The sequence below is a fragment of the Phacochoerus africanus genome, chromosome 2 (genome assembly GCF_016906955.1).
Source record: "Phacochoerus africanus isolate WHEZ1 chromosome 2, ROS_Pafr_v1, whole genome shotgun sequence".
NCBI lineage: Eukaryota > Metazoa > Chordata > Mammalia > Artiodactyla > Suidae > Phacochoerus > Phacochoerus africanus.
The window spans coordinates 2,550,822-2,573,241 of record NC_062545.1 but is presented as its reverse complement, the minus strand read 5'-3'; the positions used below and the strand labels follow the sequence as shown (position 1 = coordinate 2,573,241).

The 22,420-nt window shown below is 52.1% G+C and overlaps 1 protein-coding gene across 2 annotated transcripts; it reads right to left on the bottom strand.

Annotated features, from left to right (window-relative positions):
• Positions 1 to 6,830: 6,830 nt before the first annotated feature.
• Positions 6,831 to 18,036, bottom strand: MPC1 (mitochondrial pyruvate carrier 1). 2 transcript variants are annotated; one of them, XM_047769761.1, is made up of 5 exons: positions 17,835 to 18,036; positions 10,367 to 10,370; positions 8,435 to 8,531; positions 7,664 to 7,796; positions 6,831 to 7,333 (listed from the first exon to the last, which is right to left on the bottom strand). In XM_047769761.1, exons 1-5 carry the CDS (start codon positions 17,903 to 17,905, stop codon positions 7,309 to 7,311), a joined length of 330 nt encoding a protein of 109 aa, XP_047625717.1. In that variant the 5' UTR covers positions 17,906 to 18,036; the 3' UTR covers positions 6,831 to 7,308. The 2 variants fall into 2 exon arrangements, with proteins under 2 accessions (XP_047625717.1, XP_047625718.1); XM_047769762.1 differs by lacking the exon at positions 10,367 to 10,370 and adding an exon at positions 9,869 to 10,337 and having other exon boundaries at positions 17,835 to 18,033.
• Between the last annotated feature and the right edge of the window lie 4,384 nt (positions 18,037 to 22,420).

Here is a 22,420-nt window from a genome sequence, read left to right as displayed (position 1 = left end):
GGGGGCTGAGATTGTGACAGACGGAGCCTACTGCCCCCTGAGGAGGGAGACGAGCGAGCAGCCCCAGAACTGCCCCAGGCCCGAGGACCCAGAGGACCCAAGATGCCATGTCACACCTGAGCCAGCGGATGCCAACGCGGGAACACGGCCACTTCTCTGGGGGCTCGTCTGATTCTCCTTTATGTGGGAAAAGGAAGCCTTTTCTATAAAGTTTGCTGAGTCCTCTCTGGTATGTTCAGGAAGTTTCCAGACTATTTTAACCACATCGTAAGCTTGCCTATTCACCTGAGATGCCACCTCACGGGTCAGGAGAGCTTCTGAGCAGCATCGACAGGGAGCCACTGCCACGATCCATCCCCTGCCTTTCAAGTGGCTTATGCCCAAGTGGCTCATGCGTCCAAATTGTGTTTAAGGACTTACTCTTTGCTCTAAGTAGCAAGTTCTGGAAACTATACAGGAAAGAAGTATGAGGTTATATAATTCTTTTGGGGGGAGGGGTGTGCCTGTTGCATGTGGAAATTCCTGGGGCAAGGAAAAGCTGTGACCTGAGCCATGGCAGGTCCTTAACCTGCTGTGCCACCAGGGAGCTCTGAGGTTATATCATCTTAATTAGATAGAGAGGCTTTTCGAAGAAAGTGGGATGTGGTTTAGCTTTAAGTGAAGCAAACCCTGAGAGACTGGATCTGTCCATGACAGGCCGTTGCTATCGTCTACTCAGTAATACGGATTATTCTCTCTGTACGGCTCCGCTTTCTCTATTAACGTGACATCCGTTGGACACATGCAGAGGAAGGACGTCACAGGCCCAGAGCTGCTGAGCGGAGGCTGATTTAACGTGTCACGCGTCGTGCCCTTGTTTCACTCTTGGCCCAAAGCGAAGGCACTGCAAGGAGACGCTCTGGGCCCTCGCCCAGCTTCCAGCTGTCTCATACTGGCCCTTACCCTGGCTTTTGGGCAAAACTGTGCCGAAAGGGGTGCTGCTGCCAGAAGCCAAGCACCCGGGGGCAGGCACAACTCTTGGGGGTTTGTATTGTTACGTACCTTACTCTATAGTGGCTATAAGGTTTGAAGTGTGTGAACCACTTAGAGGGTATTCGATTGTGCTAAAAAGACTCCGTTTTGACCTCTGAGTGAAGAGAGGATTTCAGACTAAAAAAAAAAAGTTTTTTTTAACATGTGTTGCCTTTGCTTATCTTGCGGAATCTTGAGACCATCTGTGTCCTCAAAAATTTCCCTACAGGGAGTTCCTGCTGTGGCGCAGTGGAAACGAATCCGATGCGTGGCCACGAGGACGTGGGTTCCATCCCTGGCCTCATTCAGTGGGTTAAGGACCCAGTGTTGTTGTGAGCTGTGGTGTAGGTCACAGACGCGGCTCGGATCCTGCATTGCTGTAGCTGTGGTGAAGGCTGGCAGCTGCAGCTCTGATTCAACCCCTAGCCTGGGAACTTCTATATGCAGCGGGTGCAGCCCTAAAAAGCAAAAATAAAAAATTAAAACACTTAAAATCTTTCTACAGGAAAATGAAACACTGACCCACTCGAGGGCAAGAGAACATGAACTGAGGATTATTTGAATGTATACAAGGCGAGCTTTGGTGTAAAAATGCATAGTATGGTATGTAGGAAATTTGGATATTATTTTCATTGAAAAAGTTATAACTCGAAAAGGGCGCAAGATGAAACGTTCCCATCAGGAGAAGATATGTGACTGATTTACTTTGCTGCACACTTGAAACTGACTACAGCGTAAGTCAACTATACTCCGATAAAAGTTACAAAACAAAAAATTCAACTATGGAGGTCGTGACTGTGCTATAGACATGACGCACCAAAAGGCAGCGTTGATCCGTTTAGCCAGAAGCCATCCGTGTAGACAGACTAGGTGATGGAGAAAGAAGCGCTCATGGAGGCGGAATTGCCCAGACGCCTGCGTCAGCCTGACCTCCAACTTCCTGTACCAAGAACACCGGCCAGAAGCTACCATCATCACCGTCCAAGAACTAGGGCTGCTGAAACGCAAAAGCCATCACTCGGATAATAAATACTCTAGAAAGCAAATCTATGGTCACCGAAGGGGGAGGATGGGGAGGGGTAAATCAGGAGTCTGGGATTAACATATACACACATTTACACACAAGATAGACACCTGACTGGGATTTACTGTCTAGGACAGAGAACCCCACTCAGTATCTGGTCATAATAACCCACAGTGGAAAAGAATCCGAAAAAGAAAAAAATACATATACGTAAAACTGAATCACTTTGCTGTACACCTGAAACTAGCACAGCATTGTAAATCAATAAAAGGTAAAAAAAAAAAAGGCAATACATACAAATAAGTGTACTGAACTCCACATTTGGGTAAGCGCTTCCTGGGCCGCTCGCACGGCACATGGAGGTTCCCAGGCTAGGGGTCTAATCGGAGCTGTAGCCACCGGCCTACGCCAGAGCCACAGTAACTCGGGATCCAAGCCATGTCTGCGACCTACACCACAGCTCACGGCAACGCCGGATCGTTAACCCACTGAGCAAGGGCAGGGACCAAACCCGCAACCTCATGGTTCCTAGTCGGATTCATTAACCACTGCGCCACGACGGGAACTCCTGTGAAACTTTTCTTTACATTATTGCGTAAAGCAAAAGGGAGTAATGAAATGTTTGTGTTGTTAGAAATAACGCAATTCAGTATAAAAGATTCATTTATGAAAATGAAAGGAATGAAGTAGAAACGCTATACTAAGCTGACATGGAACTATCGATACAAACACATGATTTTTGTTTTTTAAGGGTCACACTCATGGCGTGTGGAAGCTCAGGCCAGGGATTGAATCCGAGCTGCAACTGTAACCACAGCTACTGCAACGCCAGATCCTTTAACCCACTGTGCTGGGGGACGGAACTGTACCTTCATAGCAACCAAAACTGCCGCGGTCAGAGTCTTAACCGACTACACCACAGCGGAAACTCCCTGCATGATTTTTTTTAAGTCCTTTTTTACTAAAAGGAACTTGTGCACTGAATGGGCCAAGAGTTCAGCGGGGGGGGGGGGAGGGGGGGGCAAACACCAGTCCCTGTCCGTGGGGCCATTGTCCAGGAGACGCGTCTTCACGGGGAGCAGTGAAAGTGCAGAGTGGGCGGGAGGCGTCTTGTGCCAGGAAACCGGGGGGAAACTCGAGGACTAGTGGGTGCGTAGCAAAGAGACCTTGAAGGGGCTCCCGAGGGGCCGGAGCGTCCATACGTGAGCCCTGAACGGTGATAAACAGTGCTGATGAAAACGCATCGACAAAAATTCATGAGTCTGTTCTTCTCAAGAGGGAAAAAGCCAGAAACCAATCCAAAATAACTTGTTAACAGCTGAAATAGCTATTGAACCAATTATACTTTAAAAACTGGGCAGAAAAGCAAAGACTGGGGTATTTCCCCTGCTTTTCAGGAGGGCCTGTGTCTAAGGGCAGAGTCTTCGTTAACGGAGTCTCAGTTAAAGCCCTACTTTACAGAAGGCCCGCTGATGACTAGAGGTAGAAAAGCCACTGCTTAGCTACCCCCGCGCGTGACTAGTTCAGGTAAGAATCACTAGTTGGAGCTGAAACAGCCTCTTGTCTGTCCAGGCGGACTGTTCAGACACCTGCTAGGAAGCGAAGCGGGGCCCCGTGCCCGCTGGCGGATGCCCATCTGCTGAGGTGCTGTGGCCAGGCCGGCAGGGCTTTGCTGTGAGACCAGCGTCCCCAGTGCAGCTGTCCGGGAGTGGCTGTCCCCACGCAGCTTTTCTGTGGTGGCTGTTGCAGCCGCCGCTGCCGCCCTGCGATCCTGGATCCCTACGCCACCCCGGGGGGACCAGTACCCTCCCCCAAGACTTGTGTCTGGCCCCCTCCACCCCTGGGCCTCCACGGCCTCCGCCCCGCCTGGGGTCACCGTCCTGGTCACTCAGCTCTGCTCCTGTCCGCTTCTCTTCTGGGCCTGAAGAAAAGGCTGTTTTGAGACAACGAGAGGACTTGGGTCTGGCATCACGTCAGGTCGTCCAAACTTCAAATGTTGCAACGACTCCTGCAGCTTTCTGGCTACTGTCTGCAAACCCTCCATACAAACGCATGGGAAAAACGACTGAGAAATCCCAGAGGACATTTGAAAGGTCCCAAGGAGTCACGGCCCCGGCGAGAGGTTGCGAGCCGTCCCCGTGGAGCGTGGCTGAGCCTGCAGGAGGCACTTGGCTCTCAGCTGGGAGGTCGAGGGGTCAGGCGCCAGAGGTCAGAGATTTCTCAACTGTCACCACGGACAGGTCTGCACGTCCCAGCCCGGGACTCACGTGGTAGTCACCTCTGCCCCATGAACTTGTCGGAGGAAGGGGACGCTCTGTGGCAGGAACGGGGGCACTTCGGCCCTGACAGTCGGCACCACTGGAAGTTAGTTCCCCGTGCCTTCGTGGCTCCAAACTCCCTATATTCATTTGAAACAAGAAGGAGTTTGAACCCTCGAGCATTATTTTTTGGGAGAATATTATATGTGGTGATCTGAACATCTGAAATGTATTGTCACTTGGGTCCTAGAGTCCTCGAGCTCTCCATCAACCCAACCCTTGAGTTTTCACGTTTTAGTTGCACAGCGGTTATGACATTACGGTTCGTGTGTCACCTTCCTGGCTGTGTTCTCTGCTAACACATCCCCAAACGCTCGGGTAGGAAGCCTGACCAGGCACTGCTCTCGCAGTGTAGACCTCAGTGCAGATTGGTCACTGCATCTTGTGATAACACACTTCAGGTGTCGCTATGGGACAAAGCTAAGTTCACATTAGAACAGGACGAGCTTGCCCAGGGCCTGGGGTCGTGTTCCCGGGAGGGCTGCCGGCTCATCCCAGGAAAGAAGTTTCAATAGCCTTTCGTCACCCTGTTTGCCAGGCTATCACTTATAAACGGAATTCCAACTTGTTCTAAGCGTCCCTTTTGCTACTGGGACTTTTCAGACACCTGGAACACAGACCTTCCCATCCTGTCGACGCCGTCCGACGTTAGTCAGATGCCCGGCATGGACCGTTTCTCCTTTATCCCTTTTCTCACCGTTAGTCTGGAACCCTTGCCAGTACCTGGGGTCTGTGCAGAGAAAGCGGGACCCTGGGGACCTCCTGACACCCCACAAGGCCACCGCCGGGTCTGTCTGCGCCCCCCAGACCCTTTGGGATGTGGGCCACCCATCGCAAAGGCCCGCCTGGGCACGTGCCCGTGCACCCGTTCCTTCGTCCCTTCACGCCCAGGCTCTGCTCACATCAGAGGCTTTAGGAACAGAAGCGACTCCGCTGGCCTCTGTCCATCCTTCTGGGCCAGCTCAGGACGCAGACTGGGACCGATGCCACCACGGCCCGGGCTCCTGAGCTTTCCCGCCGGGCAGACACCTACGGCCACCGCTTGGTCCTCCCCCAGTGCCCAAGACAGGCAGGACAGTTTGCCAAGGTCAAAAGGGAAGACACGGACCACGAAACCACAAAAACCAACAGCGGCGACTGCAGAGCGACGGACCAGAGGTGCAAGGCGGCGGCTGTTCCTTCCTGGGCACCTGCAGCTTGATGCCTGCGCAGCCCTTACCTGCGGATGAGGCAGAACGCGCTGCATACAGGCTCTGAGTTGGTTCATTTAACCGAGCTCAGGTCTAGCGCGTGTGGAGGAAGGAGCCTGAGGGAGGGGGGCGGGCCCTGCTGCGGGTCCCTCAGTCCCCCCACCTCGGACCACACTCCCCACCCAGGGGCAGAGACCAATTCTGAAAACACCCTGGAAACCGCAGTGCCTTGGCAGGGAACAAAGGAAGGGGCAGAAGTGATTCAGAGGCGCCGAGCTGGCTGAGCGGGGCTGTGGGGTGAGACCTGCCGACCACGGCCCCTCCAGCTGCCCCTCCATCACAGCCAGAGCAGGAAATCCTACTGAGGGTTCACACTGAGGGTTTAAAACCCCAGCCCAACTGCACGACACGAGCCCAGGCGCCAGGACAGCACTCCAAGGACACATTCCGTCCTTGGGTCCGACTCCTTGGGAGCACCTGGTGGCCAGGCTCCACCCCTGCCCAGCACAGGGCCAGGCATCGAGACATCCCTCGGGCTGCAATCCCCGAGGCTTCTCCGGAAAACAGCACGGATGTCAGATGACCTGCCCAGGGACACTTGCGGGACAGCCCACAGCCGGCTGCCTGGGGCGAGTTTCGAGGTGCAGTTTCTAATATTTGCTGTAGATGAGCTAGGACCACGGATGCTTTCCAGCTCCTCACTTCTGTCGGCATCCAATTCTTTTTTTTTTTTTTTTTTTTTGTCGTTTTAGGGCTGCACCCTCGGCACATGGAGGTTCCCATGCCAGGGGTCGAATCGGACCTGTAGCCACTGGCCTACACCACAGCCACAGCAACGCCAGATCCAAGCTGCATTTGCAACTTACACCACAGCTCACGGCAAGGCCGGGTCCTCAACCCACTGAGTGAGGCCAGGGATCGAACCTGCGTCCTCATGGATCCTAATCAGATTCGTTTCCGTTGAGCCATGACAGGAACCCCTGAATCATTTGCTTTTTCTTTTTAGGGCCGCACTCACAGCACATGGATGTTCCAAGCTAGGGGTCAAGTCAGAGCTATAGCTGCCGACCTACACCACAGCTCACGGCCACGCCAGATCCTTAATCCAGTGAGTGGGGCCAGGGATCAAACCCACACCCTCATGAATACCAGTCAGAATCTTAACCCACTGAGCCACAACGGGAACTCCTGAATCATTTTCACGGAGCTCCATTTTCCATCTTTAATTGTCTTTTCAGGGATATAGTTCTTCCGTTTCTTAAACATGGCAAGGCATGTTAACAGTACTCATTTGACAAATCTTTAAATCATTTATTGCCATTAATTTACAGCATCTCAATGTACACTGCATGGAAGTACAAACATCTTTCAAACATTGGCAATGCGATTTTAGGCAAGGCCAGCTGTCGGCTGTCTCAGGGTCATTAGAGGCGAGGTCATGATTTCTGAGTATGGAAACGCCAATGGCTACGGATTTCGTTCTCTTCAGGTTTTCACTAAGTACATTACTGCAGATGAGACCATCACTGGGAATTATCACACAGATTGCATATCTGGGCGACTCTTGCTGAAGAGACGTGGATTATCTAGCACTTTTAAGGCCGCAGAGTTGGTTTAGAGGCTCTGCTGTTTCTAGAAAAATAGTCTGGTTAGTAAAAAGAGCATGCAGCATATTGTTCTTAGCAAGACTATTCATGACGACGGAACCCGAGTGTCAGCAGCTGGCACTGCCATCCTTCAAACGCCGGATCTTCGTTTTCCACTGTCATGCGGAGGCCTTTTTAGTCATCCTGGGAAGAAGCACCAGGAAAACGTCAGTGAGAAAGCCAGTTTCACCGCCAGCCTCAGGGGCTCGGGGAGGAGCCCTTACCTCAGGCTTATTTGCAGTCAGGACGAGTTGACAGAAACAGTACCATCCTCTCTCGAGGTCACTCTCAAGCGCTAGTAAGTGACTCGTCCTTGCACCGCAGTCCCCGCCCACTCAGCGCTCACGTCTCAGCACAGTTCTGCCCCAGCCCCGTCTCCCCAGCGGCCGCGGCTGGCCTGCCCCCGACGCCTCTAAGACGCTGGTCCCCCGCCCCAGTCCCTCCGCACACGAGGGGCCCACGGGCTGTGCTTACTCGTGCCGGATGAGCCGGCCGCCCTGGATGAGCTGGGCCACTTCGTTTGTGGCGTGGCAGGCGAACAGGAGCCAGTTCCGAGGCTGCACCTTGTAGGCAAATCTCATGAAGGTCAGGGAGTAACAGCAGAGGGCTGCGGGGACATGGAGACAGGCCGCGACTTACCACCTCCGGGAGGCCGGCCGACCGGGCTCACACGCCTCAGAAACACAACCTCTTCCGCGACAGCCTCTGGAGCCGGTAAAGGCTACCGCTTATCTGCTTCCCGAGCCGGAGGCCGCGCTGGGAGGCGCGCTGTCACTCACCGCCCGCCCGGTTCAAGCGCCTGATGCCAGGGCGCCGACACTCGCTCTGACCTCGGCTTCGGTCCCCGAGTTACACTGTGTGTACGTATTTATATGCTACAGTCCGTTATCTGAAGGAACTGCCATTGATCCCCCAACAGCGACCCCACGATCAACTGTCAGGGTTTCAAGAAGACGAATGTCCGACTAAGGTTCAAGAGGACACGTCCTCCACCTGCGTGCACTCCCTCTGAAAGGCGCCCAGGACCTCAGGGCCTCCTAGGTGCGGATTTCAAAACCGGGCACCCCCGCTCCTGCCTGCCCGCGACCGGCCTGGCCCCCGATGGCCGCTGCCGCCAGCCCCCCTGTCACTCTCGAGCGGCGCCCGCGGCCTCTGGCGCTCAGACTTGAAACAGAAGCGGGAGCCGCACTGCGCTGCCATCACACACACGGGAACCCTGCCAGTCACGCGACGCCGCGCCCTCACCGAACGTCATCCGCCCGCTGATGATCTCGGGAGACTTCTTCATGTCGTTGATGGCGGCGATGGGAAGACCCCAGTTGGCAACCGGGCCCCAGAAGTGCTGCAAGAAGCGAGGAGAGAAAGGCAGGACGCGTTAAGTCGCAGCCGAGAGCAGCTGCCGCTTCGCTCAGCAGCAACGGGGGCGTGAAACGGGCGCTAACTGGGGCGAGGTGACCGCCCGGGCTGCTGGCTGTTCCCGTATCTGCCCACGAGGTGCCTGCCGACGCCCCGACCACACCGAGGGAACCTTGGACTGGCCCACTTAGAGAGTTTTCAAGGGAGGTCAGCTTCTTCCACAACTCTCCCTGGCCACAAAGTCAACCTTGCTAGAACCACTCTCTACAATGCGGTGTTTCAACCTATCAAAACTTCTCTCTCCCTGCCAAGTTTTCATTACGACATTTGTCAATATCTCTTCAGATGCAGACCCTCGGCTGGACATGTTTCCTGAAGAAAGTAACTTATTAAGGGAAGAAACTGCTTTTCAGCTCACGGGGCTGTATGAGGATCCGAGAACCTAAAAATCTCCACCCTGAGCCCTGGATAAGAAGAGACTAAGACTGAAAAGTACTTCCGAGGTAACAGCAACCACGTATATTCAAAAAGCGGACCAATGGTTGTCCTCTACAGCAGCGGCCATCCCAGGACAGCCAAATGAAGCTGTGCCTGTTTAAGAGCAGACGCCCAATGCAACTCACTTTCCGAGGCTGGAGTAAGTCCAGGGACTCTTCCCATTAAATAAACATTATTTATGTACCATTTGCAAATAATACTTTAAAATAGGAAGGAAACCACATTTCTTTGCTAAATACCCTTCCCATTATCGGGATATTAAGCAGTGTCTCATTTCTATCAGAGCGTGTAAGATAAATTCAGGCTGCAGAATACATTTCCAGACTGCATTTCTAATACTGACTGAGGATTACTACCTCTGAAAATGTCCTAAGAATGAGAAACAAGGGAAGTGCAGGACAGACGACTGCGAATTACCTTTGTCACACTCTAACAGTGTTTTGAAACATTTATATAACTAACACGCTTCATGTAAGCCTGAGGCCCACGCCTGCCTGAATGGCTTCCCGACTAACATTCGAGTCATGAACCCTGGAACTCAGGCACGGTTGCTCTACAGACTCTTGGAGGCTCACGGGTCCTGCTTTCAGAGCAGATTCTGTCTAGGACGCTCCCTGCTGAAGCTGGCACACGTCTCGAACCCGGACGAGGGCTGGGCCGTCTCCCCCACCCCAGGCCTCTGCGATGGGGGCCCTCCCTCCTCGCCGCCGTCTTTCCCTGCCTGTCCTTCTCTCTGCGTCACTTCGCCTTCAGCTGTGATCCCAGGCCCTCTGCCTCCCCTCCTCTGCGGCCCACACCAGTCTAGTCCCATGGTTTTCTGTTTACTCGCTTCCCACTGCTCTGCTCTGCTCTGCACGGTGGTCTTGAGATGACACATCTCGCACACACGCTGGGCTGCACGCTGGGGGCTCGGGGACACAGCGTCCCTGCTCACAGCTGGGGCTGAGAGCGAAGAGGCCGGGGCATGAAACCCAAGAGCTGAGAATACAAAAGTAAAAAGAATTTCAACACCACTCACTAAAATATCTACCCCTAGAAAAAAGCTAGTAACACAGCTTCTCCGTCTAGGTCTCACTTCCCTGTTGGAAGGGCAGGTTCGGTCTGTGCCGCTGGACACGCATCAGCCAGGGCACTGGTCCTGCAGAGGGCAGTGTCCCGAGCCGACCGGGGAGCCGGGGCCACTGGAGCAGCCCCGAGCCCGTCACCGCGAGGCTGGTGGCGGGTGTGCCACCTCGGCCAGAGCAGGCCAGGCGTGGCGTCCACAACTCTGTCAGGGGCAAAAGTGTGCGAAGGCCTGAAATGAAGGAGAAACAGGGTTCTTACCGTACTGTTTTGTGAGGAGTCCCCGAGGTTCAGACAGGAGAGACGTTGGGGGGAAAGAAGAGAAAGATCAGTTATCTGGAAAGATTGTGATGATTAGGTTATTTCAGCCTCACACATGAATTCAAGCTTCAGCAAGAGGACAACAATGTCAGCAGCACATTCTTTTTTCTTGAGAAGAACTAGTGAGATTTTCAATAACTTTTACCTAATGAAAATAGACAGTAATTCTATGAAAAAGAAACGTAATCCTTAGAGTGGGGCTATCCAACAGACATATAATGCAAATCACGAATAGCAGCCACATCCAGCATTGTCACTGCAGGGGCTCGGGTCACTGCTGGGATGCGGGTTCGATCCCTGGCCGGGGAACTTCTGTGTGCGGCGGGCGTGGTCAATAAAACAAAAAAACAACAACGAAAATAGAAGCCACCTACGTAATTCAAAAATTTCTAGAAGCCACATTAACAAAAGTAAAAAACAAGAGTTAAATTAATTTATTCTAATATTTCAACATATTTTCACTTGAACACACAACCTGTGACAACGCAGGTGATATTCTACGTTCTCTTCTGCTGCCGAGGCTCCGAGGAGGCGTGGAGTGCTGACTTTGCGGCACACCTCAGGCCACAGTCCCCGAGCTCCGTCACCTCGTGGCTCGTGGCTCTCGGACTGGACAGCACCGGTTTATGGGGCATTTCTACAAAACTGACAAGCTGGAGAGAAACCCAAGGCTGCAGAATCCTACAGGCAACTGACTCTCCCTTTTCACTTACTCCCAGGCTGTCAGCAGAACGGGAGCCCCGAAAAATAGGTATGTAATCCTACAGTTTGTGCACACCGGGGCTCTGGGGCAAGTGGTGCCTGCAACTCACAAGACACTCAAAAAGTCTCTGCCGAGTGAACGAAGAGAAAAATCTTTTCGTGTTAAGTGAATTGTTTCCCTGAACGTTAAACTTAATACCCATCAGAAATACATCAAAAGTTTTATAATGAATTACTTTGATTTCTGAGATGGCATTTCTTCTTTCCGGGATATAGTTTAATTGTTCTGTGAAGGCAAACCCTTAAGGTGTAGCTACAGAAAGGGTTCGTGAAATAAAATGATAAAATCCTTGATACACAGCTCCTCCAGCTGCTTTGATTTAGGGGGTTGAGGAGATTCCAATTTCCCAAATTTTATTTTATTTTATTTTTGTGTCTTTTTAGGGCCACATCCGTGACATATGCAGTCTCCCAGGCTAGGGATCGAATCAGAGCTGTAGCCGCCAGCCTACAGCACAGCCACAGCAACGAGGGATCTGAGCCGCATCTGCAACCCACACCACAGCTCCCAGCAACGCCGATCCATAACCCACTGAGCGAGGCCAAGGATCGAACCCGCAGCTTCATGGTTCCTCGTCGGATTCGTTTCCACTGCGCCACGAGGGGAACGCCCCAAAGTTGAAATGAGAGTATTTGTTGATGATGCGAATAATACACTTCAAGCAGGTTCTGTTATGAAATGTGAAGAGCCTAGAGAGAGCCTGCCTTTCACCGTTAAGTGAAGAGCTTTAGCAGGTTATGTTTCCACTGTGCTAACAAATTTCGTCACCCAGATGCTATTTCATAGCGAGTCCAGGAGAGCACAGGGCTTTGAGGGCGAGAAGGCGACTTCCTGGCCAGGTCAGAGGGCGGAACCCGGGTGGGGCCGGCCGCCTCCGTGCGGGACCGGGACACCCCTTGTGTGCATCTGCACATGGCCCAGGGCACTTTTTCCCCACACAAATATTTAAACAGACGTGGTTCTTAAAACCTAGACTGTCCATGTGGGGATACTGTGGTTTCCCATTCAGGACCCCTGCTGGGATGTACAGGAGTCCGAATCCTCCTGTTTCACAGACGCGGCCTCAGGGCCGACTGGAGAGGAGTGTGAGGAAGGGGGGTTAAATCCGGCTCCGTCCCCCGCTCACCCCGAAGGCACCCGGGACGAGGACCCCAAAAGCAACGTGGACCACACAACACTCTGAGAAGAGGGCCCCGAGGAGCACAGACCCCAGCGCTCAACATCCCTCATTCCATGTCAGTTGCCCAAAACGTGAACCAACTACGCGGTCAAAAAACCGGGGATGCTTAACTGTGCGGAGCCAAAAGGTAAAGGAAAAGCTTTCTGGGGCGCACGCGCATCCGTTCCAGAGAGAGACCTACGAGCCACACGAACTGCTGCGGGCGCGGGGGCCGCAGTACCGGAAACGGCGGGGCACAGCCTTGGCGCTCCCGCCAAGCCCTACGCTGCCTGTTCGATTTCAGGGAAGGTTTATAAACACCTCCAACATGTGTAAAGGTTTTTGCCTGGTTTACTTTCGACCTTGAAGTCTCCTGAAGGAGAACCTCGGCCTCCCCAGCGAAGAGTGAGCTGGGCGGGGCAGCGTGGAGTGACCACGACCGTCTTTCTCCTTCATTTGGAACCCGGCTCGTTTGCGCCAAGATCTCGGCTATAAGCCCATTTTTATTGTCATGAGGGCACTGCCAGTCTCAGTTTCCAGAATTACTGACAGGTGCTGTGACTTTCTCTGGAGGTGCTGTGAGTAATCCAGCTGACTTGCGTGCACAGTACCCAGAGGGTCCCAGTGGCCGCCAGCACGGCCTGTTTGTGTCACCGAGTGGGGTGAGATCCTGAGACACTCGAGACTGCGATTCTCTCACAGGCCGCGAATGCTCATTCCTTTTATTCTCACCCACTGTGACCTCATTTTCTAGTGCAAGTTAAAAAAGAGGGGGTTAACCATCGGAATGGGTGATATTCAGCTGTTCTTGGCTGGTCAAAACTAAACTGGAGGCCAAAACAGTGCCAGGGGCAGTTCTGCTCTGACACTTTCAGCCTCCGGGTTTCTGAAGGTCAGCCGCACAGCAGGGAGGCAAAGCCGGGCATGGCGAGGCGGACACACAGGTACCAAGACGGTCTCTTGAAAGCATCTCCCTCTAGACCCTAAACCGCCACTCCCGGTTTGGCCTCCCAAGCCTGAGGTCCGGAAGGCGGCCACTTCTCTGCTCGATTGGGATCTCAGTGTTTCCTGGCAAGTGAAGTGTCAGGCCATCTGATGCCTGAGGCCCATTCCAACATCCACGACTTGGAGGAGACGTTCTGTGGGTGGACACACTCTGAACACGTGTGACCACACGTGCATCCGTTCCCTTCTCTAAGGAGGGGAGCCAACCTCCAGGATAAACCCGCACGGAAACGGTGTCTCCTCTGGCAACTTCTTGGCCCCTTCTAATTTATTCTTCTCAACCAAAATTAACGAGCAAGAAGAAGAGAAAAAGAGCAGAAAAGAATTATCTTCTTTCACTCCACCCACAAGGTATGTGAGGAGATAGTGTATTAAAAAAAACAGGCTAGAGATAGAGGACGTGCCTGATTCAAGATTTTCAGGAGGAATCAGTGAAAGGAAAGGTGAAAGGCATCAAAAGGAGGACCAGGCACCTGCGGCTCAAACCCAGAATACCCATAACAACAACAATAACCAGCCTTGCTTTTGCCAGGCGCTGCGACCTCACAGAGCCACCAAAGCACAAAACCTAAGCCATCTGCCCAAGACCACACAGCTGGAAAGCAACAGGACTGGGTTTCGAACCTGGTACCCAACCTATCACTAGGTGGAATAACACCGCCATCACATCCAACAAAAACTGCCCATAACTACTTAACCTTTTTTAAATGTTCCAGTTGTCCCAGTGATGCCTTTTACAGCTGTTTTTTCCCAAACCAGATCCAATCAAAGTCCACACACTGCCTTTGATTTGAGCCTCTTCCCTTAACTCCTGTTTCTCCGGGGGGGGAGAAGAAAACATTTTAAAATATACGTGGAAATCCACGGTAGTAAGAGAGACACTTAAACCTTATTCACAAAATATAAGTGATAGGAGTTTATAATCTGTGAAATAGGACTGTACATGTTTGCTGAAAACCTCAATTATGTTGTTAATAAAACGACTTTTTAAAATTCTATGACAGCTCTCGTTTGGAAAACATCTCAACCCTTTGGCAGGCTGGTCTTTAGATGGAGAATACAGGAGAATCTTCGTGGGCCGGAGTGCAGAGCGTGCAGAGCAAGGTGCTGGCCAGGGGAGCAGGAAGGCACGGAGCCTGCTTCCTGAGGGGACAGCAGGTGGGTGACAGGGGCCCCAACCGCTCCACTCACCTCTGCAAGGGCAACGCGAAGGTTGTGCCAAAGAAGAGATGGGGAGCTTTCCTCTGGTAAATTCCAGGAGGAAGGATGCTCTTTCCAGGGGAAGAAGCTAATAAAAGAGCTTCCGGTGAGAGCGGTGAAACCTGCCCTCAAACCACCCTCAACCACTGAGCGGCAGGCGAGCATGAAATCCCGCCCTTGGGAAAGCAAGGCCAGTCGAACATCTTACTTCATCTGTTTAGTCCACAGAAGTGTTTTCAGGTCAAAAATCACAGAGTTTTACACCTCATGAAACCGAGCAGGACCTGCAGGGCCTTCCCAGGTTTAAAAGCCCCTCCGTGCCCCCCAGGTCTTTGCAGAAAACGGCTTCAGTCTCCGAGACCTTCCCTAAGCGCCGGAGCAAGGAAGGAAGGGAGGGAACGCGCAGAAACAAGGAAAAGCAGCCCAGCAGGAAAAGCCATCAGAGCTGGCACAACAGAGGCCTGGTTCCTCCTGAAGGACTGTCCGCACACACGACACCAGGACGCCCACCTCGGGGCTGCTCGGCACAAACCAGGACACTCCTGCCCCCCCCAACTCTCCCCCCCCCACCCCCCCGCGTGCACCTCCTGCACAGGCAGCGGACGCCAGACTGGCTGGAACCAGGCTGACAATTACGATTCCCCAGCATCACCCTGTCCCCTCACCACCACCCACTCAGAACAGAGTCCACGAGCTGGTCACCAGCCTGCAACCCTCACCCTCATGTGTCTTTGAACCCTCCTGAGCGCTGGGCACCAGCTGCCCCTCTTGCTCGGCCGCTCCCTTCCCCACAGCCCGGCATCACTAGACTGGCTTTGCTGTGTCGGGTGAGGGACGCGAGTTCGGTTCAATGACGCTGACACTTAAGATTGTAACTTTTCACGTAACAGGACACTTCGTAAAATGTTTCTGCTCCAAAGACAGCAGGATATAAGAGAAATAGATAGTGACTTGGGGTTTCCAAGAATTTTCACGTCCCTCACTCGGTTTAATTTTCAACAACCCAACCAAGTTGGGTTTATCCTTAAACCCATTTCCTAGCCGGGGTAACCAAAGTCCCCTGGGACTGCCTGCCCAGGATCCCTGGGCTAGTGGTCATTCTTCTGACTCTGAGCTGGGTGCCCTACCAGGCAGCACTTTCTGGAACACTGCGATTCTTTTCTCATTTAGTCAGCACTTAATCAATTAAAGTAACAGGAGAGAAAGAAAGTACAGAAACAGTAAAGCTACATGAAGTTAATTCTTGAAAAAAAGGTTAGGTCATATATCGAAGTATTCAACTGAAAAGTCTAGCTCTCAGAAACCTATCTAGTAGAAAAAATACAAATTTCTTTCTTTCTTTCTTTTGCCTTTTTGGCTTTTCTAGGACCGCACTTTCGGCATATGGAGGTTCCCAGGCTAGGGGTCGAATTGGAGCTGTAGCTGCCAGCCTACACCACAGCCACAGCAATGTGGGATCTGAGCCACGTCTGCGACCTACACCACAGCTCATGGCAATGCCGGATCCTTAGCCCACTGAGCGAGGCCAGGGATCAAACCCAAAACCTCATGGATGCTAGTCAGATTCATTTCTGCTGAGCCACGACGGAAACTCCATAAAAAATACAAATTTAAAAAGTAGGGTTCTCTTTCCTTAAAATATGTGTATTTTACACATTCTTCCTATATAATGGACTGCTAGGTAATCGTCAGCGTATTTCTAACAGAGCTAAAATATAATCACTTTTCTTAGTCTTTTTTTTTTTTTTTTTAAAGGGCTGCACCCATGGCACATGGAAGTTCCTGGGCTAGAGAACGAATCAGATCTACAGCTACGGGCCCTACACCACAGCCACAGCAACCCCAGATCTGAGCCCCATCTGCAGCCTACAACACAGCTCACAGCAACGCTGGATCCTTTAACCCACTGAATGAGGCCAGGAATCAAATCCAAATCCTCATGGGCACTAGCCATGTTTGCAACCTACCGAGCCACAAGGGGAACTCCCACAGTCACTTTATTCTTCATTATATCATACAGTTTTGCCCTTGGCTATACTAAACTATTAGGAATGCTCATACGAAAAACGAAATCTTAGTAAAAGCTCAGGTAATATTTAAAGTCACAGAGAAACAACTGCAGGAGTAAGAACACATCCTCACGTTAACTTCTCTGCTCAGATTTTTCCAGCGCATTAATCTGAAAAACACTCTGCTCCACGGTACTAAACATCTATCTTAATTAATCAGAGTCCTACATAGGCCCAGAAAGTTCATTTTTGGAAAATCAAGAGTGAAGCTTCTGTTTCCAAATTTAGTCTACGACACGGCAAGCATTTATTTTTCTTTCCCCACTGCTGTTTAAAATCAGAAGTAAACAGCGTTTGCCATAAAATTCAGAACCTAAAAAAAGAATCCTTTTTATACTGATGACATGGAGCTGCCTCCATACTGTACCCTCTGGATGGCTGTACTTCTTTCTCCTCCACTGCCATCACTTTATCTCTTTACCACACTGTTGAAAAATACTGCTGCCCTAAACTTACCTAGGCTTTAAAAATCACACAAAAGCTAACTAAAATTTATCCTCCTAAGTAAATACATATATAAAACTGTTTTAAAGTTATATTAAATATTTTGAAACAAAGAGAAGGTATCTCAAGATTAGAGGTGACAATAAAATACAAAAAGGGTCTTCAGGGCTTTCAGCCCGCTCATGCCCTTTGTTTCTAACTGGAGAAGAAAGGTTAATGGAAAACATATAAAAAGGTAAAAAGTATGCCCTTAGAGAGACACTAGCTTTGGCAGAATCAAACAATACATTTTAGATTTGGTTCTGTCCCAGGCTTTGAATCTTAAGCGGAAAAAGCCCGAAGGCGAGGCCGCCCCGTCTGGGCTCCATGCCCTTGTCTGGCACCTGCAACTCACCTGCCGGGCGCCGCGGAATTCCAGCCCGCGCCAGGGGCAGGACCGCCTCACATCTGGCGCACACTTGCCCCGCAGGTGCAGCGGAGGGGGGCGGGGGGGCGCCGAGAAACCGCCCGGGCGGGCTCTCCGCACCTCCGCCCTGGGGCGGGGGTTCCCCCGCCGTCCTCCGCCCCCACGTCCGGGGCCCCTGCGCCCCTGCCCGGCCACCGTCCCGTTACCCCGGAACCCCGCTCGGCCGTCAGCAGCCCCCTCCCGGCCACCCCGGGATCCAGGCCCCGCTGTCTGCACCCCCGCCGCCCCTCGTCCCGGCGGCGTCTGCTGCGGACACCGGAGCCCTCGAAGGGTCTCAGGGTCGGGCCCGGGGGACTCGTCACCTCATGAGGTAGTCGCGGAAGTCCTTGCTCCGGACATAGTCCGCCGCCTTTCGCACCAGCGCACCCGCCATGGCCGTGCCGGACACAGCGCCGCCCTCGGTGCCGTCGCCAACGCTCCTTGGAGCCCAATGACACCAGTCGGAGCGGACAGCGCGGACACAAAATCCTCCAGCTAGCGCCCCTCACGACAGCTCGGCCCCGCCTTACGGCCGCTGCCCTCCGCCCGTCTCTCAACCTATGGGAGAGCGCAGAGCGGGAGGCGGGGGCGCGGATTGGCCCCCGCGCGCCGCACACCTCCTTCCCGCCCCTCGGCGGCTTGCGGGGTCGAGGCCTGCTGCCGTAAAACAGTCGAGGTCCGGCGGCGATTGGCTGGCGGTTGCTAGGCACCTGCGCTCCAGCCAAGCGGATGACAGTTCCTGCGTGGGCGCTCAACTCGCGTCACGTGGGCCTTGGCAGCGCTCCAGACCTGACGTGGGCGCGGGGAGGAGCTTGTAGGGCGCCCCGCGATGCGGCTGCGCCCCGCGATGCGGCTGCACGTGCTGGGGAGCGGCGCCGCTAGCTCTGGAGCAGCGCGGATGCCACCGCGCCAGGCGCTTGGAGTCGGAGAGGGAGATGTCGGAGGCTCCGGCTGTTCAGGGGCACTGCTTGTTTTTGTTTATTGACAGTGTTTCATACTGGCCCCAAACTCAATACAGCTGAGTCATTTTAAATGCCGTAGGTGTGAAGTTCCCTTCCTGGCGCGGTGGGTTAAGGATCGTGCATTAATGATGCTAGGATGTAGGTCGCAGCTCCAGCTCGGATTGGAGTGGAGTCTGGCCAACTTACCTACATAGGCCTGGGGGTGGGGGAGGACATAATTTTTTTTTTTTTTCTTTTAAGTACCTTAGGCGAGAGTTTGGCGGCAGGGATCCTCCAGCATCCCTGGCAAGAACGTCAGTTGGACTGTAAACACCATTGTTTTTAATCTGGAAAGACTGGAAATAATTGACATAGCCACCGAAGGGAGAAGGTCAAATCAACTGAACTTCCATTTATCGAGTAACTATACAGCAGCTTAAAAGAATAAGGAAGCGGAGTTCCCGTCGTGGTGCAGTGGCTCACGAATCCGACTAGGAACCATGAGGTTGTGGGTTCGATCCCTGACCCCGCTCAGTGGGTTAAGGATCTGGCGCTGCCGTGAGCTGTGGTGTAGGTTGCAGACGCGGCTCGGATCCCACGTTGCTGTAGCTCTGGCGTAGGCTGGCGGCTACAGCTCTGATTCGACCCCTAGCCTAGGAACCCCCACATGCCTCGGGAGTGGCCCTTAGAAAAGGCAAAAAGACAAAAAAAAAAAAAAAGAATAAGGAAGCTATGAGTGCTGATGTGGAAAAATCTTTTAAGATTTATGGGGGGAAAATCAAGGTGCAGAACCATGTGTAAAGTGCGCTAATCATTTGTGCATAGAGACAAAGTATATAAATTTGTGTTTCCAAAAATAAGAGATGTTAGCAGTGGCTACATCTAAGGAAGACAGGGATTCAGGGAAACTTCTTTATATACTTTCTTTTGAAGCTTGGGCAATGAACATAACACCATCTGTTCAAAATAAATAACATTAAAGAAGAAAAGAAATGCCTTCCAGAATTAAAATAGCAGTTGTTGGAGTTCCCGTGTGGCTCAGTGGTTAAGGAATCCGACTAAGAACCATGAGGTTGTGGGTTCGATCCCTGTCCTTGATCAGTGGATTAAAGCTCCGGCTCAGTGGTTTAAAGATCCAGCGTTGCTGTGAGCTGTGCTGTAAGTCGCAGACGCGGCTGGGATCTAGCATTTCTGTGGTTCTGGGGTAGGCAGGCAGCTACAGCTCTGATTAGACCCCTAGCCTGGGAACCTCCATGTGCCATGGGTGTGGCACTAGAAAAGACCAAAAAAAGAAACAAGTAAAATAGCAGTGGTTTCACTGAGTCAGGTTTATTTTCTGTTGAATGTCTACAGGTCCCACGTAACCTTGATCTTCTGTAAAAGTTCATCCCAATCCATGGAGACTCGCAATCACGTAATAACACCTGGATTCCACTGGTGCTTCAGAGTTTGGAATTATGACCTAAGAGAAGCAAAGGGTCTTGATTATTCATATGATTATTAATAGCTGCTGTTTGTTGGCCAGGAAACTTTTCAAACCTAATTTCTCCTCGCATCAACCCAGATGATGGGTGTAAGGGAACTGAATGGCTTTCTAGAGGGAAAAAAAAAAAAAAACCCAACAGCTGCTTCTGCGAGAAGGGGCTCCTGGGTTCATGCAGGTTCAGCCTTATCCCCTCATGCTTTTCTTTCCCTCGTGAGTGGTGGTTCTGAAACTTGAGCTTTCAGAAAAATCGCCTGCAGTTTCCTAGGCCCCAAACCCCAAAGCCTCAGGAGGTCTAGGCTGGGGCTCCGAAAGCTTCCTTGCTAAGGAGCAAATTAATGGTTCCGAGGCTGCTGGTCAGGGACAGCCCTTGGAAAAATGCCACTGGGGGCACCTGTGCCAATGACTGTTGTCACCTCTGGGCAGCCTTGGAGGACTCAGCTTTCACCTTTGAGTGGCATTTGGCCTTTGAGCTTTCGGTTGGCTTCCTATTGTGTGGAGAAGTATAAGCTGGACTCTTTTTAAGTAAAAAACGATATGGATAAAGGAATGGATAAAAACCTGGCATCTGAGCCCAGTTCTCTTACTCTGAGCCATACTTTCTCCACTATTTCGGATATTGTGGCAAAGAGGATTTCTTTCATGTTAATAGTATTTCTGCTGCTTTAAAAAAAAGAGCAGGTGGCGCAGTGGTTAACGAATCCGACTAGGAACGATGAGGTTGTGAGTTCGATCCCTGCCCTTGCTCAGTGGGTTAACGATCTGGCATTGCTGTGAGCTGTGGTGTAGGTCGCAGACGCGGCTCGGATCCTGCGTTGCTGTGGCTCTGGCGTAGGCTGGCAGCTATAGCTCCGATTCGACCCCTAGCCTGGGAACCTCCATATACCGTGAGAGAGGTCCAAGAAATAGCAAAAAGACAAAATAAATAAATAAATAAATAAATAAAATAAAATAAAAACAGAGCGGGGAGTTCCTGTCGTGGCGCAGTGGTTCACGAATCCGACTAGGAACCATGAGGTTGCAGGTTCGATCCCTGGCCTTGCTCAGTGGGTTGAGGATCCGGCGTTGCCGTGAGCTGTGGTGTAGGTTGCAGACGCGGCTCGGATCCCGAGTTGCTGTGGCTCTGGTGTAGGCTGGCGGCTGCAGCTCCGATTTGACCCCTAGCCTGGGAACCTCCATATGCTGCGGGAAGTGGCCCTAGAAAAGGCAAAAAAATAAAGATAAAAAAATAAATTAAAAAAATAATAATAAAAACAGAGCAGGCCATTCAGTCTCATGTATAAGAGAGCAGAGGTGGAGAAGAAACCCGGCTGCCCTGCTTCACAAGACGATAGAAAGGCCCAGCCCTACATGGTGGCTGCAGGGACAGTGCACGGGAGGTGAAGATGCAAACGTCGCTGGCTGCCCTGAGTCCCACCTGCAAAGGCCTTGCAGTGCCTGGAGGCTCACATGCCTGTCAACTAAAAAAATATGCAACGGGTTCCTGTCATGGCGCAGGGGTTAACGAATCCAACTAGGAACCATGGGGCTGGAGGGTTCGATCCCTGGCCTCGCTCAGTGGATTAAGGATCCGGCGTTGCTGTGAGCTGTGGTGTAGGTCGCAGATGCGACTCGGATCCCGAGTTGCTGTGGCTCTGGTGTAGGCGGGCGGCTACAGCTCCGATTTGACCCCTAGCCTGGGAACCTCCATATGCTGCGGGTGCGGCCCTAGAAAAGACAAATAAATAAATAATATGCAAACTGAAAGGTGAAAGTTAAGTTTTATTTGGGGCAAAGTTAGGACTTAAGCCCGGGAGATAGCATCTCAGGGAGCCCTGAGAACCCGCTCCGAGGCCGTGAGGGAGGAGCTGGGATATGCGGAGTTTTTGCAACAAAGGGCAGGGGAGCAGGAACAAAGAGGCCTGGGCTCCCGGAAATCATGCCTTTGATATGCACCTCTGCTCTCAGGGCCTGAGCGTTCACAGCCTGCAGGACTCACCAGCTCTCACCCTTGGAGACATTCTTTTATCCTTAAGTACAGATGGGGCTGAAATACCACCCAAGGAGGAAACGGGGGACCCTCAGGACGGGATCAAGGTGGGGGGAGGTGCCCGGGGCACACACGCATTTTACAAAAGTCTGTTGCTGGTGTCCTGTAGGTCACAACCAGTCACAAGGAGCAGACGTCACCACGAAGAATTTCAGTGTTTTCCTAGAAAGGAGGAGATGCAAGAATCGGGCACGTAAATCTTCTCCTAAAAATATCTGCCTATCCGAAGTCCTGTTCTTCCAGTTTTTCCCAGAGCTCAGACGGCCTCACTCCTGGTCTGCACCCTGAGCTCCACTCATCTAACTACTAAAATAGCAAATTAGTAATAGTACCGACATGGTCTAGCACACTGAGTCCCGCAGGTCACACATCACATAATCCGTCTCGTGGGGTCGTCGTGATTTAGAGGCCGCTTCGGGAGAGGTACTCGGTGCATGATGAGTGTCACCCATATAA

Excerpts from the sequence above, each read along its gene's own strand:
- MPC1 (XM_047769761.1), bottom strand. The coding sequence starts at position 17,905 with ATGGCGGGTGCGCTGGTGCGAAAGGCGGCGGACTATGTCCGGAGCAAG. Across the intron at positions 7,797-8,434 it reads CAGCGGGCGGATGACGTTCG|CCCTCTGCTGTTACTCCCTG; the intron begins GTGAGGGCGCGG and ends ATGTCCCCGCAG. Across the intron at positions 7,334-7,663 it reads GGCCGGCTCATCCGGCACGA|GATGACTAAAAAGGCCTCCG; the intron begins GTAAGCACAGCC and ends GCTTCTTCCCAG.